The sequence below is a fragment of the Scophthalmus maximus genome, chromosome 20 (assembly GCF_022379125.1).
Source record: "Scophthalmus maximus strain ysfricsl-2021 chromosome 20, ASM2237912v1, whole genome shotgun sequence".
NCBI lineage: Eukaryota > Metazoa > Chordata > Actinopteri > Pleuronectiformes > Scophthalmidae > Scophthalmus > Scophthalmus maximus.
In genome coordinates this window covers 5945421-5962484 of record NC_061534.1, presented here as the reverse complement: position 1 = coordinate 5962484, position 17064 = coordinate 5945421, and the positions used below count along the sequence as shown (strand labels likewise).

Below are 17064 nucleotides of genomic sequence, written 5' to 3'. Positions count from 1 at the left end.
CTCTAGTCTGGACTGATGCCACTGATGTGGTTCATTCATTTAAATGTCCCCGGTCGTCTAAAAGATTTGTGCCTGCCAGGGACAATTTGACCCACGCTACGGGAGCATCGATCTTGCGCTGAGGAAACCCTTTGTCTATTAAAGTCCGTATGATGTGCATATAGCCTTGAACGTACACGTTCACCTCTTGAGGGTAATTTCGATGTGGAACTTGGAATAAGTCTTGTGTTCGCATTGACAGCTATTCCACAAGAGCATTGATGCAGCGGAGGTTATGGCGATCTGTTAGCAATCAGGCACAAGATCATGCAATGTTGTCCCTCGAATTATTGTAAAGTGAAACGCCCTCATTGAAACACAATTGTAAAAGCACAGAAAAATACACTCGAAGCTGGGGATGATGTTGGTTGGCAGAGCCACAGTATTGATTTTTTTTTATTTCATGCCTTTTGGCTTGATATGATCTGATGATCTCTTGGCAGATGACATTCATAGACATAACATCTTTATTCCTAGTCTTGTCACATCGGTCAGTCTCTCCGTAAAGGGCTCTGCTGCACACTACATTGCAACATCATTCTGCAGAAAGATGATGTGGGAGTGGGGTGTAAATGAGAATATTTTCAATTGAGGAGTGGGATCCAGAGAGCAAATACCCCATATGAGTAAAGAAATGCTTTGTGTACAACGAGCTGTAACTGTTATTTAAAGCGAAACCCACAGAGCAACATGGTGTAGTTGTGTTTATGACATTTAATAAACTTTATGAAGATACATATACAATATGTGACTTTCTCTTCTGTGTTTATACAGCAAGACAGTTCAAATAATTTCAGAGATTAATTGGAAATACTATTAAGAATTTTTAAAGAGTTTGTCTTCCGTTATCAAAACATGGACGAATTGCTGTTTTTACTGCTTAAATAGCTTCTTTGAATTTGATTGTCTGTGTACATGCTGTTGTTTAAACATCTGCTACGTACTTGCTCAGGAAACAGCCATGCATGACTTCCTGACGTAATGGAAAGAATGGAACGTAGTGGAATGAAAGGGGAGAGAGAGGACATGCAGTTTTTATGAAGCATTCATGTTGTTGATGTTTTTCTCCCTGTCTGCGTCTGACAATAGAGCATGAGGGGAAGTGGGGGGGTGTCGGCGCTAATGTATGGCATGTTTCTATGCCACCTTGGCATCAGCATTTGATTCCCTAAAAAAGCCATTTAAAGACCCATGCTGCGGAAGAGCAAGCACCCGTGCTACTGTATATTAGTTACAAGATGATATCCATTTCTATTTGACATGCATCCATCTCGTTCACCACTGCTCTTTCTCCCCTTTTGTTTCCAGGAGGGAGGTGCCATGGAAAAGCCATGTTCAGAGAGGGGGAAGACGTGAGGAAAAAAACCCCATTTGAAGGGATTTCTGCGGCTCTGGCGCCCTCATCTTCTCTACATCCGTTATGCAAGACGCAGCAACACCTATTGTGAAAGAAAAGCCTTGAGCAGAGGAGAAAACTGTGGAGAAAGACGCGGGCCAGCGGGAAGAGGAGGACATTTGACAGATTAAAAGGGGGAGCGCTGCAGCAGGATTCCCACTGTGCTGGACACAGGACTGCGTGACAGGTCGGTGCAAGCACGGGGAGAGAGGGAGGAGAGAGGAGAGAAGGGAGGAAGGTGGAAAGAAGGGGGAGGGGAGGCAATTCAGCGCAGTGCAAGCTGACTGGATGGGTGGCAGCCGCGGCACAGGCACCAGCATCAGCACCACTAGCTGTAGCATCTTGTAGTGTGGCTGCTGGAGGCTGCCTTGTGGCTGCCGTAGCAACATCAACATCACCCACACACACACACACACACACACACACACTCACTCAAATATCTGGACACAGACGTTCCCAGCGCTCGCCTCACGCACACACATGTCGTGGTGGCCACCAGAGAGTCGGCAGTAAGTGACGGGGCTTGGGGGACAGAGGGACACGAGGAGGAGGCAACGGGGACGACTGGAGGTAGTGCAAAGAAGAGGAGGGCTGGAGCGACGGCGACCAGAGCAGCAGCAGCAGCAGCAGCAGCAGCAGCAGTAGCAGCGGCACCATGGCGCAAGCCGCTAAGCAGCTCCGCAAGACCAAGGACCTCGCAGAGGCCGCCGCCCAGGAGCAGAGGGAGAAGGAGGAGGAGAAGATAAAAAAGAGGAATCGATCCAGGGACCGCAGGCGCAAGGTAGGGCTGGCTGCCTCCTGAGAAACGGGGAGGTGATGGTGTTCCTCACATCCATCTTCCCCCCTCCACCTGTCTTTCCTCTACCTCTCTAGAAGTCTCTCTCTCTCACTGCATCTTTTGTGCGGATGCAGTTACACATGTATAATTACACATTTGGTCTTGTGGCCTCAGCTGTTGTGTGTGCGTGTGTGTGTGTGTGTGTGTGTGTAGGCCAACCAGTCAAGCACATATGGTCACGTACAGGTTGTGTTTGCTCCGTTGGATATTAAGCTATGGGGAAAGGAAAAAGGAGGCTGATGATGATTGCTATAAATAACAGAAGGTGTCATTTTTTCCCCTCACATGAGAAGCGTTTTTGGGGGGATTTCAGCCTTCCATGGCTGCAGCTCATTCATAATGCAATGCAAGTTGAGTGTACTGCATGTACACGTATTTTCATGCAGACAGTCACATCATCATTAATATGCTCTGCATGTTTCCTCTCTTTCCTATGAAATGGTGTTGGTCTTAGATGCGTTGTCCTCCCCCCCGTATATTACAGATTTTTTTATTTCTGCATTGGGGGGGGAAATGTAAAATGGAGGGGGAAGATGGAGGTACACTCTAATAGCAGACAACAATTTTATCTAATAATCTTTTTGGGTGCATGTTACACGTGTCGGCCAATGGAGAAACATTTCAATGTGTTGTCACTGACGAGGCATGCAGAATATCATCCTGTGGGAATCAATGACAGCTCTCAGTCACCCCTCCGTGTCCCTCTCTCGCTCACTCTCCCACTCTGGCTCTGCCTTTGGGTGCAGATTTTTTTTAAGGGGTTGCGCTGCCGTGCACTCGGGCTAGGCCGCACCGAAATGATTCATAAAAGATACTTGTTGAAAGATTTAAAAAAATAACTTTTTATAGATTTTCTTTGTCATTTACAACATTATGATGTGGACATTGTATATTGTGTGTGTGTGTGTGTGTGTGTGTGGGGGGGGGGGGTTGCATGGCAAAAGGGTTAGTCAGAAACACAAAGGGAAAGAGACAGGGTGTAAAGATAAACGGATTCTGCAGAGAAAGCTGAGGGGTTGCTCTTGGGGTGTAATTTCTTTTTTGTCTTTATTGAATATTCTGTCGGCATAAATCCCATTGCTTGGTCAGAGCACATAGTTTTAGGGTTTGCGGAGGGTTTCAGAGGCCATACAGTACAGAATGTTCCGCTTGGTTCAATGATTTACTTTCAATTGATGGAACTGGAAAACTGTTTTGATGAATATGTGATGTATAGCTTTTTCCACAGTATCACTTACAGTAGGTAAGCTGTATTTCTTTTTTGCAAAATAGGCCCTCTGTAGTATCCTCCATTCACCGTCCTATTCTTTGCACTCTTTTTTTTTTTTATCTCTAAATTCCGGGTAAATTGTGCGATTTTAATTGATCTTCAGTACAGAACAATGAGCAGAATGTTTTAGTGATATACTGTATTATGGTGGGGTCCAATGCAAAACCTAGGTATGCAGTTTGGACAGTAGAAGGTCATTTAGCCCCATAAAATAAACCAAATGGTAGAAATTGACACAAACACATTTGTTACATAACTCCATCATAAACTGGATTAAATCGGACGGGGCATGAATTGATCCTGTCGTTTTCCCATACTTATTATGTAACGAGGCTAAAATAAGGTTGGCATGCGTTTCATGACGTGTGTATGAGTTTCAGCTATGATTAACAGTTTAGGTTTTAAAAATTGAAAACAGGGAACACACTGGGCTGAGAAATGTACATGTTGTGGCCATGGTGGGGGGCTCACATTGTTTGTCTTCTATGGTAAACGCAAGATTGGAATTAAGGCAGTTTAACTTTCCACTCAAACGTGATAATATTGTGAATGTACAGACTCATATAAATCCCCTTAATATGCATTATTCCCTGAGAAATGGTTGAGAAAGTCAAAAAACACCCCATCTAGCGATGTTAAAGTTAAAATATCTTGGATCTGCCCTTTTTTTCTCGACCCGCCCCCAAATTTAAAGGGTTCTTCCTTGGGCCATTTCGCATCCTTCCAACATTTTGTGGAAATCTGTTGAGGAGATTTTGCGTAATCCTGCTGACAAACAAGCTAATCGACCAACCAACCCACAAACAAACAAACAACGAAACGGACTGGGGTGAAAACATAACCTCCTTAGCGGAGCTTACTAACCACTCTGGTTGAATGGGGCTTTCGTGAGAATTGTTTGGAGTGACCAGGATTGTTTGATGACTATGTTGGATTTACAAGGTTTTTGCATCAATGTTCTGCGGCACAAACAGAAAGAGTCAGGTCATCGAGAAATAAGTATCTCACAGTTCCTCTGCCCTCCGAGGGAACGAGGAAGCAAGTCAAAGCGACAGAGAGGGAAAGACGAGGCACAGGCGGGGTCTTAATGTTCCTCGGGATGTTAATTAGCTCCATTCGATGTGAATCAAACTTGGCAACGTGGCATCTCTCGTCCCTGCTCCTCCCTTTTGCACAAAGGTCATCCACTACGGTGCCAACAGAGATCCTATGATCACTCTGGATCGACTGGACAGTAATCTAGTTAGGGAGGAAAGTGCAGTGGCCCTCTGCTAGCTCTGCTGGCTAAGGTGCATGTCATACAGTCCTACGTAGATCTACGACCTCTGTTTTTCTCATATCTAAAAACACGAAAATGCATTCTCTGAAGAGAAGAACAATGGCAGAAATGTAATTGAAGAAATACGATACAAGCACTGTGATGGGACCTGACTGGAAATAACATAAGAGCAAAGAGCCACAGTTTTCAGTATTTGTTGTTTATTGCAAGGGGAATAAAATCAGGAGGCAGTTTGAAATACAGCTAAATCCAATACATTGTGTCAATAAGATGTGGAATCAATGTTTGGCCACATTGACAGCATGTGACCACTGTGGACCATTCTATCACTATAGGTCTATACTCTGGTCATTATGTCTGACATCATTGATCCGTATGTTTATGAATCACAAGTCACAACACTCTGATGACTGTGGTGGATTTTTGTTGCTTTGAGTTATGGAAGTCCTGATCAAGTAAGGTGCCCTCTCAAAAAAGCGTTAACCTTTAGCTTTCATTGTAAATCATTGCTTTTGCACCGGGTCATGCACGCATTTGTTACATCCGGTCTTAACAGTTAAATAATGGCTATCTGCCAAAACAGAGTCCAGTCCCTTACTAATATTTACCCAAATATTGACTGAGATATGTATCTGATACATTTGAGCACTTAACCATTAAATTTGGCACATCTTATTGTCTGTTGTAAAGGAGAGCAGCACTATAAGCAGAAATAGGTTAATTAAACAAAGTAGAGTGAAATAAAGAGAAAAATGTAATTCTAATCTGCTTTTTTTTTTTTTTTTGCCAATACCAATCCGTTAAAAATACTGTATGGGCCGGATCAGCCTTGTTTTGATCCTTTGGATGGGCCCAGAAATTTTAGAGACTAGAAATCCACTGAATGATTTGGAAACAAACATTCACTTGAGCCACAGTCAAATGGCATACGATTCAGACAAATAATCATGTTCTTTAAATAAGCTTCATGATTATATGCCTACGATGAAATGAGAACAACCACTAAGAATGGAATAATGTGAACGCGGAAATCCTCGGTCATTTTTCGAATAGCGAAAGAGATTGTTTGGGTTCATTTTCAGTTCTTTGTAACCGATGAGAGCGACCAATATGGGACATGGACGCTTTTACTGCCGGAGCTCAGCGTGAGGCTCGTTGGGCCTGCACATGTTCCTGCCTCCTTCAGGCCTGCACTTAATACAAGGGATCCAACGATCTGCTAATGGACAGTGGATGCTCTTTGTAAGTATGTGTGTGTGTGTGTGTTTGTGTGCTTACATGTGTTTTCCGAAGAAGACCTATGTGTGCATGCGTGTACATATGGTCTGCGTGCGCGTATGTGTGTGTGTGTGTGCGTGTGTGTGTGAGAGAGAGAGAGAGCGAAAAAGCAGAGCTTCAGGGTATCTCATTCCACTTTTATGTAACCTTATGGATACCCACCCCTAATAAGCCAAAACTCCTCTGTCCCTCCTTCTTTCATTGCTTCTCTGCCCACGTTTGTTCTCACACAAAACAACACATTAGAAGTACTTTTCGCTGATGTGTGACTTGGGTTATTAAAAGATTGTATCATCTGCATAAATAACATGATTTAAAAAATGAGACAAGAGGTGAATGAATCCCCGTTTGGCTTTTCTTTTTTAAGTCTTTCGTAATTCATATCACTGCAGTGTCGCCCGATCTTGAGAAAATCAGCCTCATCACAGACATATCACACATTAATCCTCTGACTGCTGAGGCCCGCATGAGCATTTTGATTGGAATTGATTCGCCTCAGGTCGAACGATTTAAAACTACGAGCCCAAGCCCAGAGGATAACGCATGAAAGCATTGGATATTGTGCTCGTCCTCGGTCACATGACAAGTCTTAAAAATTAAATGTAAGCTTCAGTTTCTATTGGTGACCTGGGCATCAAATCATTGCAGATCTTGTTGTTGCAAACAAAGCAGCAATTCTGAGCTTTGAATACGACGTCGCACGTTGTCCCAGATTCAACAGAAGAGGTGGTATGAGAAGAAGAATACTTTTAACACACCAAGTGTTTGTCTGGGGAGGAGGAGGAGGAGGAGGAAATGAGTATGTTTTAGGACATGGGAGTGGAGCTCTTAAGGAAGTGTCCTAGAATCCAAGGGACTCATTTGTGGGATTCTCTGAGTCCATTTTTTTTGGGGGGGGGGGGGGGGGGGGGGGGTTCACCTGTGTATTGCTGTGGCTAGATCTGAATTCGCCATTGTTTTTGTCCACGTGCAGTGTGTGATTTTTAGATCTGTTTCTGTTTGAAACCATTTTCATTCTTTTTTTTTTGCCGCCAGGAATCAGAAAAAAATGTGGCTTTGCTAAACGTCTGCCAGATAGCTGCTAACATTGTCTGTCATCTGGTGGGTATTTTGAATGTTTACACGTGCATAGATGACGACGAAAAGTGTTGGTACCTTTTAGAGTAACGTCTATATGGCAATAATTTAAACCGATTCTATCTCTATTTGCAAACAAATAATAACAAAATCTGCTGGTCAATTCGTTTGAGATCTGGATGAAACAATTGCAATTGTTGAGTATTTGAATTAAAGTGGATCTTTGAAGAATTGATGTTTTCAGTGAGTCCATTAGAGATTTGCAAAAATATCGGCATGCATGACACATCATTATACAGAAACAACTAAAAGAGGTTAAAATACCTAAAAGAGCTGCATAGCTTCAAGGGTGAACGTTCGTGTTATCTATGTCAGTACAGTTACTTAATCCATTATTACAATAATGAATTATGACAATTCTGTCTGTGCTGCTGCAACGAGATAAGTTACACTTGTAAAACCTGATGTTTTTCTGCGATATAAACCTTTTGTATATTCTTTTATACTGAATGCAGTTTCAGGCGGCGGCGTTGAAATGCCTTTACATTAGGATCGGTCGTTTAAAAAAATAGGCTTGTTCACGTGTTTTTGTAAGGAAACAGTAATGGGTGTGTGCGCGTGTCGTAGTATGTGCTGGTGCCTCTTCATCCCCGCTGAGGATAGGGAGGGGGCGGGATGAGCCAAGGTCAAGCAGGGCAGAGCAGAGCAGCACTCAGCCCAGCTCAACGCAGCCACAGGCTATATTCACCTGCCAGCCCAGGATTACCTCTGCATCTGAGACCACAGCTATACGCACGCATCTATGTTCGCCGAGCGCCTGCTTCCGATTGTCGACTGTATCTGACGTTGCCCCAGATCTGTACCTGCTCAGACAACATGGGAAGATTCCAGAATAGAGGCATGATGGCCGATATTTATCAGACTAGGACTCGACTCGCGTGTTTTTTGATCCGTGGATCTAAGAGACCTCATGAAACTGTGCCTTGTCAGACACCTTGGACACGTATCAGGAGGATTCATTTTCCCCATGTTGTTGCAAAACTTTGTTCGGCTAACCAGTTGTGGCTGTGAAGCCTGCAATTTTAAGTGCATTCATGGTTTCAGTGTATGGAGAATCTCATGTTATATGAGCTGCACTGCGGCGGCAAGACGCCAGTAAGGACACGGGCACTTTTCCTCAGAGCTCCTGAGGGAAGTTGTCAACACCACTTTGGAGATAACGGAGGAGAAGAAAGAAGTATGTTCACTGAAGCTCCTACGTCGTTTTTCTGGCTCCCAGCCATAACTAGCGGCAGCGTTAGTATCATGGCTAACTCACTGCCAGTAGCCTGGCTACTGTCCAAAGAAGAAAATATATTTGAACAAATAACCCTGAGTTAATCGTTAAACGAATACCCCGTCCCGGTTGGCCAAGGGAATAATGTGAAAGTAAGGCTTATAGCTGACCAATATAAGCGCAGATTGTTTTCGTTTTTCTATTCACTACACTGTGCAATCAGTTTCAACATCATAATGACAAGTTTTAGCCACAAAGTCTACTAGAATTTAAATATGAAAACAAAATTTGTAATTACAAAATGTGCCGATCTTCCAATCTCCTCTCTTGGGGAATTGTACCCTAGACATTCTTTAAATGATTAAATCTACATATATAAGAGACAAGTTAAACAAGAGGGCCTTCGCCAGCCTCCTGGTACTGGTTAAAAGAACTGCATGTATTTTGTACAGAGTTTGTGTTTGAGTGTGTAGTTTAGCTGGTTGTGTGTGTTGCAACATTTTCACCACACTGCCATTAAAATCTATATACATTTTTTTTTGTAAATATGTGACATTGTGACACAACGAGCAACAGTTGTTGAGCATCGACGTGGTCAGAGAGTCAATGCGCCGATGGCCCATTACATCAACGCGCAGTCGTCGAGTTCCTCCAGAGTAACGGCTCATACGGCCGCCTGCTAATCAGAGCATCCATCACCATTGTTAGCAAGGCCAACCGGTGGGAGGCTGTAAATCTTTTTTGGCAAATTTTATCGTGACCCCGGGGTCAATCGGCAGGCGGTCTGAAGTGACTGATGTTACCATGGCGATTAGGGTGCGTGACACTGCACGTGGCGGGATGATGTAGGGATGAGGAGATGGGCCAGGGTGAAACTTGCTTCCCCCTGATCGCCGGCTAGACACGACGTGCTGGAAGGAAAGACGAGTGTGTTTTGCGTTAGCTGCACTCTCAATTAATGTGGATGCCCAATTTCTCTCCGTCTCACAGCGGCTCTGATGCGACTACATCAATATGAAAACATGACTCATGCGGCAACTGTATTCCACATATTTCGGAGATATGTCTTGCGTCCCGAGCGAGCTCCGTTTGGCATCAAAAGGGGACATCTAAAATATACAGCGGTTACAAAACACGTCTCATTTACATAATCGGCCTACATGCGGTGCACACAGCAACTAGTGCTAACGATACGTTTGACTCACCGAGGGTCATCAGCGGAGTCGGTGTGTGAGCGCCGCTAATTCCGAAGAATCATTAGAGGAAGAGTGAAAGTGAGACGGACTGGCACGATGCCGCGCACATTGTTACACAGACAAAGAGTGCTCACACACACACACACACACACACACGCACACACACACTTTGAGCAGGAGCTGGGCATTATGTAATGGAATTAGTGCTCCTCAAGGTCTACATGGATCATGTGGGCTGCAGGAGCTCACTAATGCACTGAAGCAGCCGCTGTCAGGCACACCCTGACTCCATCACTTTCCTCTGCTGTGTGTGTGTGTGTGTGTGTGTGTGTGTGTGTGTGTTTTAATGGACACAGTGCTTGATCAAAAATGTTTCATATTGTGGTGGTGATGTGCACAACCACACACATACGATAAAATGCAATTCAATATAGTTGTACTACGGCGAACACTTTCTCTTTGAGGATTATGTTGTTTTTCAGAAGTGAGAGATGTTTATTCATTTTCCCTCACTGTATTCGGTTTCCCTGCAACATATTTCCAGCAACATTTTGAATAATCCTGTGTGAATTTCTTTTACTGTTGCATATTAATATACACCACCCATCAGCTCAGGCTTAACACGTTTGATGTGCCAACCATATTTTTTCCTTGCAGACTACGTATTGGACAATAAGCTTTATACCTTGAAAGGATGCGAATTTGAGATTTTGAGCTCATCAGTGTCACCTTTATTACATCCATTGAGGCATACACCAGAGTGCTTCAATTGATTTCATGTGCGTTCGTGCTCGAGTAGAAGGGGTATCGTGTCATTGCTGCCCGACGGCAGATGGAACCGCCTTCATCACTCAATAACTGTATTCAAGCTAAGCGACGATCTATGATCTAAGGGTTTTTCGGTTAAAAGAGGAATACTAACTCTAAACAGTTGGTTTTCAAGTTGGGCAAATGACTGAAAAACGGCCAAAATGTAACATCAGTGGTTTTCCGAAAACGTCCCTTGCCAAGACCAGCTGCCACTCGTTCACTGATATCCCTTTCTCACTATCCGACGGAGCTTGCATCAGCACCCATTGATGGGAACGCGACGGCTACGGGTGACAGCTAGAACTCCAGACTGAGTGGTTCTCCTCAGTCGACTACATCCTCCAGTCATCAGCTCTCTGCTACCTCCTTCCCCCACTCGAACGGTAATTCTGTATCGCTCCTCCCCCTGTGGGTTATGACTTTGCGTCTCTGGGCTGTGAATGTATGACTGTATGTAGAAGAAGATGAATGATACCAATCATCTGCGCCGTGTGTTTCCCTGCACTAGCCTCGTCTGCTGTGGACTGCACAGAGGCACCGAGTCGGAAAATCCACACTGTATGAATACTTCATTGCTAATACAATTTTAAAATCTAGATGGAAGGCGGAGAAAAGTGTAGCAACTGTTTGTTCCTCCTCCGTGCCCTCGGTGCTTCCCCCCCATCTCTGCTTACTCCTCGCCCTGCCTTGCATTATCTGTTTCTCAGCATCCCTCCATCTTTCTTCTTGACTTCTACATCTCGATCTCCATCCTCCTCAATCCTGTCTTTTCAACCATTTTCTTGGGGTTCATTGGCTTCTTGTTCTTTCTGTTTTAACCACACTTACTGCTTGTAACGGCTTTTGTTGACTTAAATACACGTTTATGCGTTAAAGTGAATGATTAGATCTCGAATGTGGACATTTTAACGTCTAAGGTCATTGACTTTTCTTCACCAGTTTGACTGTAGATTCTCACAGTAAATATGTGTGAGAGTATTGTCTATGGTTTAGATTTATTTTGTAAAAATAGATGCAATCTGACTTTATTTGAGACGCGCCACGATTTAGAAGTATTTTGTTTCCGGGTAGAACAAAAGTTAAATACAGTTTAATATAATGGTGAGGGGCCGACTTGACCTTGTAGCTCAAATTTTGTGGTGGCAAATTATACAACTATTAAAATGTTAACGTCTGTGCGACACATCTGCCCACTCTCCCTGATGCGTTGATAATAAATACACGGACATCATCCATCTCCAGAGAAACGTTATTCCTTCGCCTTCCCTCATGGAACATGTGCACGTATAAGTCTAAAATGTTTGATATTTTAAATATCGGCAGCAGGAGAGCATGACAAGTATCATGCGAGTGTGTGTGTGCGCGGGTGGGTGCGTGCGTGCGTGCGTGCGTGCATGTGTGTGTGGTACAGGATGTGTTTCTCGAGCACCACACCGGACCAAATGTTAATTTACTGCTTGGTGTGCACATTCAGCCTCATTAACTGACATGGAGATTTGTCTCACCAGAAAACCCCCAGTGCGCGTGTGTTTGCCCTTTTCCCTTCCACCTCCCTGCCCTCCATCCATCTCCCTATCCGCCCCTGAAGCTCTTCCCTATAATGCCATGCTGATACTGATCCAACGTTGATTGCCTGACAAACACGTCCTCACATTTTACATTCACACCCAGGAGAAACAGACTATAGTGAGTCTCTTCATTTCTCTCTTCCCGTTCTCCACCGACGTGACCACGAGCATCGCAGTGCGTCTCGGTGTCGATTTGTCATCTCCAGTAAACAATCCGGTGGCACAAATCATCCGCAGGAAAGCCGTCCATTAGTTGGAGGCTGAGTAGGATGAATAAACGTCGGCATCGTCTTATGCCAGAACAGCCTGTGAGTCATGAAAATATGATTTTATCGAGTTAGTTAGGAACACGGGAACGGATGGAAAGGTAATACCGCTCGCCACTCGTCCCGTTTCCAGAATACTCCCGTACCCATCGAATGAGTGAACGATTGAACACTAGAGGGGGAAGATGCAGAGCTTCGCGTGCCCCCCTCGGAAATCATGTGTTGGCTCGGCATTCCTCTCCTCCCCGTTGTCCACTTCCTTTTTGCATCTGTGACCAAAGTCACAAGAGCCGTGGAGCAGACAGAGAGAAGTTCTCTCATCAGCACATTTCACTCACTGCACCGCCCGCTGTATAACTCATTCGTATATGAACACAGATTCAAAGCATCTGCGGGAGGTTAGCATGATGACGGGAGTCTGTCTGATCGATTGATGGCGCGCGTGTGTGAGTCTTGAAATCTTACATCTCTCTGTCGTTCTCCCTCAAACACACACACAAACTCAGGTTCTTTGTCTCACATCCATGACTCATACAAGTTAAAAATATTTTTGGATGCTCGTGGCCCGATTGTAGCGAAGCTGAGAGTCTTGACTCAGCCGTTTTAGGGGCGGGGCTGACTGACTGACTGACTGACTGACTGACTGACAGGGTGACAGGGTGACAGGGCGTGTGCTGCTGCCTCTGCACCGTGTGGTCCCACAGGGGGGAGGGCCAAGGTGAGAGGAGACACACGACAGTCTCTGAAAAATGCACACGGCGTACATATTGAAAATCACCACCGTAATCCTGTGGATTAACAGGCCGAGGAGGGGGGTCATCAGAATTCAAGACGCCAAGCCCACTGAGGCGAGCGGGGAAAAAAAGTCCAGCGTGATTGATTGGACTAGAATTCTAATTTGCATCATCCAAACTGAGAGGCCCCGATTGTAAACTTGGCACATAATCTTTTACGCCTTTTACAGATTTGTCTCATTTTGCTGAAATCTCCAAAAACAGGCCGCTGACAAAGGTTTGGTCTCGTCTCCAGTTTACTCCTGCAAAAAAGATCTGATCTGTTTTCAGGCATTTTCTATATTCTGAGTGTTTCAAAACTATACCGAGACAATGCTGAAGATCTGACGCAGAACAGCAGCAGTATTTTTCTCTGGTGCCTCACACCTCATGGTTATTATAATATGGTTTCAGGGGGCTTTTCCACACTTACATGAAATATTAATTAGAGTGTTTAATACTACGTACAGTTTTTTTTTCCCTCTCTAGGCCAGGTACCGATAAGGAGAGTGTTCCAGCAAAATAGGTTTATGTTTCAGAGGAGTCACCGTTTTCGTTCTGGCACCAGCAGGAAAATGAAAACTGGATTTAGTGCATTGAAATGTTCCACTCCGTTGTCTGACATGTAAGGTTTATTGTGCGGGTTTTAATTTGGCCTTCTAGTGTACACACGCATGTACGACACACGCGTCTCACACGACGAGCACGCCCCACCTGGTTAAATGATGACCGTGATTGATGGCACTCTGAGGGAAGTGCAGCTTTCCGCTGCAGTGTGTCAGCTTGTCTAGTCTATATTTTTAGCTCTCCGTCCCTGGTGCATGAGGGTTATTATGAGCATGGGAGGCTTTTGGAAGGAGCTCAGTCGCTTCTCATTGTGGCATCAATTGACATGTAGTCGTAGTCGTGCAGCCATCCACTCGTTTCCCCCAATTGCGTTTTAGTAAATCTGTGTTTTCCTTAAACTGAAGTCACAGCTTGCGCTCTTTTTGGTTGTATCCCAGTTCTTGTATATCAGTGAAAATGAAAAGCTGGTAGTTTGGCAATACAAAGTGTTTACTTATCAAACAGCTGTATTATTAATAGTTGCAGCATCCGAGCAAGTCAGCTGTCGTTTGTGAGCTTGGCTGGATTCAACAGTCTCACATCTCGTAAGTGTGTTTATGTCAGCGTCATCGTCTTAGCTTCTGCTTTGGCCCTTGACCCCTTTTTTTTGTGAATATGTTAACATGTTGAGATTAGGATTCCTTTTTCTACACTTTTCTCTATAATTCCCTCTCTCGGTGTCTCTCGGTGACTCGCCGCGCTAATCTGGACTTTATGGGAAATTATATTTGGCCGCCCTCGCGGGAGGGACAAGCCACTTGCTGCAGCTTTCACATCGACACCGCGTGCGGCGCGTTAACCCCCTACCTCGCGCTTCAGGTTCCGACCCTGGCATCATGCGCTCTTTCCCGTTGACGAATGGCTCCTCGCGGGCTGAGGCGACGCTTGCAGTCTGCACAGAATGCTGAATCACACGGCGCTGGCTCTTATCGACCCGGGCCCCCACGAGCGGTCACCACCCTGGGGAATCCATCAAACCAGCAACAGCAATCTGGGGCTGAGGATCATGTCGTTATTCTCTTATTGTGGCATGTTCGGCGGTTTTGCCACTATTTATAGTTCCTGGTTTCGTAAGTGGTGATTATGTTTCTTGTTTCTGAACATTATCTTTCAAATACTCATCGTGTCGGAGAGATGAAGCCTGGGCTCGATATCCTCAATGCCTTTTGCTGTATCATCGCTATTTTAAGACGCAGACGTAGTCGTGCTCGAGCTCACACGCCATGTCCTCCTTCGATCTTGTCTTCCTCTGCATTTTTGCGTTCGTCCTCTGTGACTTTTCCTCCTTCATCCTCCCATCAGCGCCTCTCTCACTGTGTCTCCAACCCTGTCGCAGCACGTCGCCTCACTGGCATGACTCTGCACCCGCGGGGTGATCAGTGACGACCTGCTGTCGCCGACACAGACATGCACAGTGGGGACCACTCGCCATGCCCCATGTCAGAGCTCGGCGCTGCCGCATGCATGCACGTACGCACACAGACGTGCAAACACATGGATGCAAACACAAAGCATTTCATTTTTATTTCTGGGAACATGAATCGATCAAAAAGTACTGGTGGTATGTTTAGGAGGATATACTGATCCCACCTGTACTCTGAGGCCTGCAAGACAATCAGACCTCAAATCAACTGAAATATCAGACATGAAAAAATATCACCACGTCCATTACAGGTACATCCCAGCTGCATTTAAATTAGCAGAATGGGATCTTGCATTATCTTATGTTTGAACATCTGAATGTGTTTTCATGCGTGTGGGCAGAAGTGAATAATAATCGTGCGTGACAACACTAATATATATCATATCTCTGATATTTAATATCTGACTTTAGTGACATCCTGCTAATCTGCCTAATACATAACTCCTAACTAATGGATCCTCAGACATCTTGTGTGAGTATGTAACATTTTAACTCATACACATACTTGCACCAGGACAAAGGGGAGAAATAGTTAAGGGTGCGTCAGTATTTGTTGATATCCAGGTTGTCAATATGTTCTAAAAAGGGGTTGCCAGGTTGTCTTCAGGGAACCTCTCAGGGAAAAAAAACTAATCCTCTCAAGACTGCACTGCAGTATTTCCTGAATCCGTTTATTTTGAGTATATAGGTAAAGAGGAATGTGTCCATTTAAGGAGACTAAGCCTCCCAGGAAGCAGAGCGCTGAATGCAATAACTTGTTGAGCGGGCCCTTTGGGCAATCGTGATTTGTGCGTGTTGTGTGCATGCACAACGTCCTGCGAGCAGTGAGCTGCTGACTCTCGTTGCGTGTGTGTGTTTGTGTGTGTTGGGAGTCTTTACATCCTGCAGCGAGGAGCATATGTCACCGTTTGTTGGCAGCAGGACTGAAGTATGATGTAGCAGTTTGTATGCGTGCTATAAAATGTGCGAGTGCAAATCTGTAATTTTTTGGATTCACTTACATTCGTGTGTGTGTGTGTGTGTGTGTGTGTGTGTGTTCTTTCCTGTGCCTGTCGCTGTGCTGGTGTGAGTTAGTATGTGTCAGCTCCGGAGCTCTCCACAGCTCGGATTCATGACACAAGTGATTTGGTAGTCAGTCAGTCAACGTCATGATAGGGCACCAGCTTCTAATCCACCCACCCCCACCCATCCCGAACCCCCCGCCCCATCACTCTCTGCCCATCCGTCTCTCCCTCCCGGGCCACAGTCACAGATCCACTGACATCTTGACATCCAACCAGCTTGAACGTGAGTCATGCTGGTTGTATGTCCTCACGGTGACTTCCACGTTGAGTTCAGTGTACTTAATTTACTTACGGGGCAGCGAAGCCAGTTGTGGTTTTTGTTTTTCAGATTAATGCTTTGTTTGTTTATATGCTTATATACCATTTTTTTTTAATTTTTATTAAAGCTCCCACAGAATTAGATTTCCTTTGTCCATTTTTCCAGTGTTGTTTGTTTTCCATTTTTTTATTGTATAAAATATATGTAATTTCATTGTTATTATGCAGCCTCTTTGTTCTACACCAACTTTTCAGTTTTGTTTTGTTTTTTAGAAAACATTCAGATATTCTAAAAATGTTCAAAGCTTCTTTTTTTCTGACGGGCTATTTATTACTTGAATATTGTTAAAGCATTGCTTGATCTACTTATTTCAGATTTAATTCATTCTTTTTCACATACCCTTATATCATATCAAAAGATATATGCACATGTAAGTTACACAATGCTCTCATATTATAACCCTCATACAGGTCTGCGGATTTTTATGAATCCGTCAGGTTGAGTGTGTTATAACACAGAGGGAAGAGAGCATCACAGTAGGATTAGGTTCGCGGCTCTCGTATAGTAACGTATGTTTGAACAAATATCCTCAGACTGAACGTACCGCGCTGCCCAACGGCGACGGCAGCGGCCACACTGGCGCCCT

General features: G+C 44.5%; 1 protein-coding gene across 9 annotated transcripts in view; it reads left to right on the top strand.

Annotated features, from left to right (window-relative positions):
* The first annotated feature begins 1334 nt into the window (after window positions 1–1334).
* Window positions 1335–17064, top strand: part of ank1b (ankyrin 1, erythrocytic b) — a 62165-nt gene continuing 46435 nt past the window's right edge. For 4 of the 9 annotated variants that reach the window (XM_035608358.2, XM_035608361.2, XM_035608359.2 and 1 more), the window contains exon 1: window positions 1335–2216. In XM_035608358.2, coding sequence (XP_035464251.1) covers window positions 2091–2216 — 126 coding nt within the window. In that variant the 5' untranslated portion in view covers window positions 1335–2090. The remainder of the gene's footprint in view (window positions 2217–17064) is intronic. The other 5 variants (XM_035608362.2, XM_035608365.2, XM_035608364.2 and 2 more) reach the window with 2 other exon arrangements.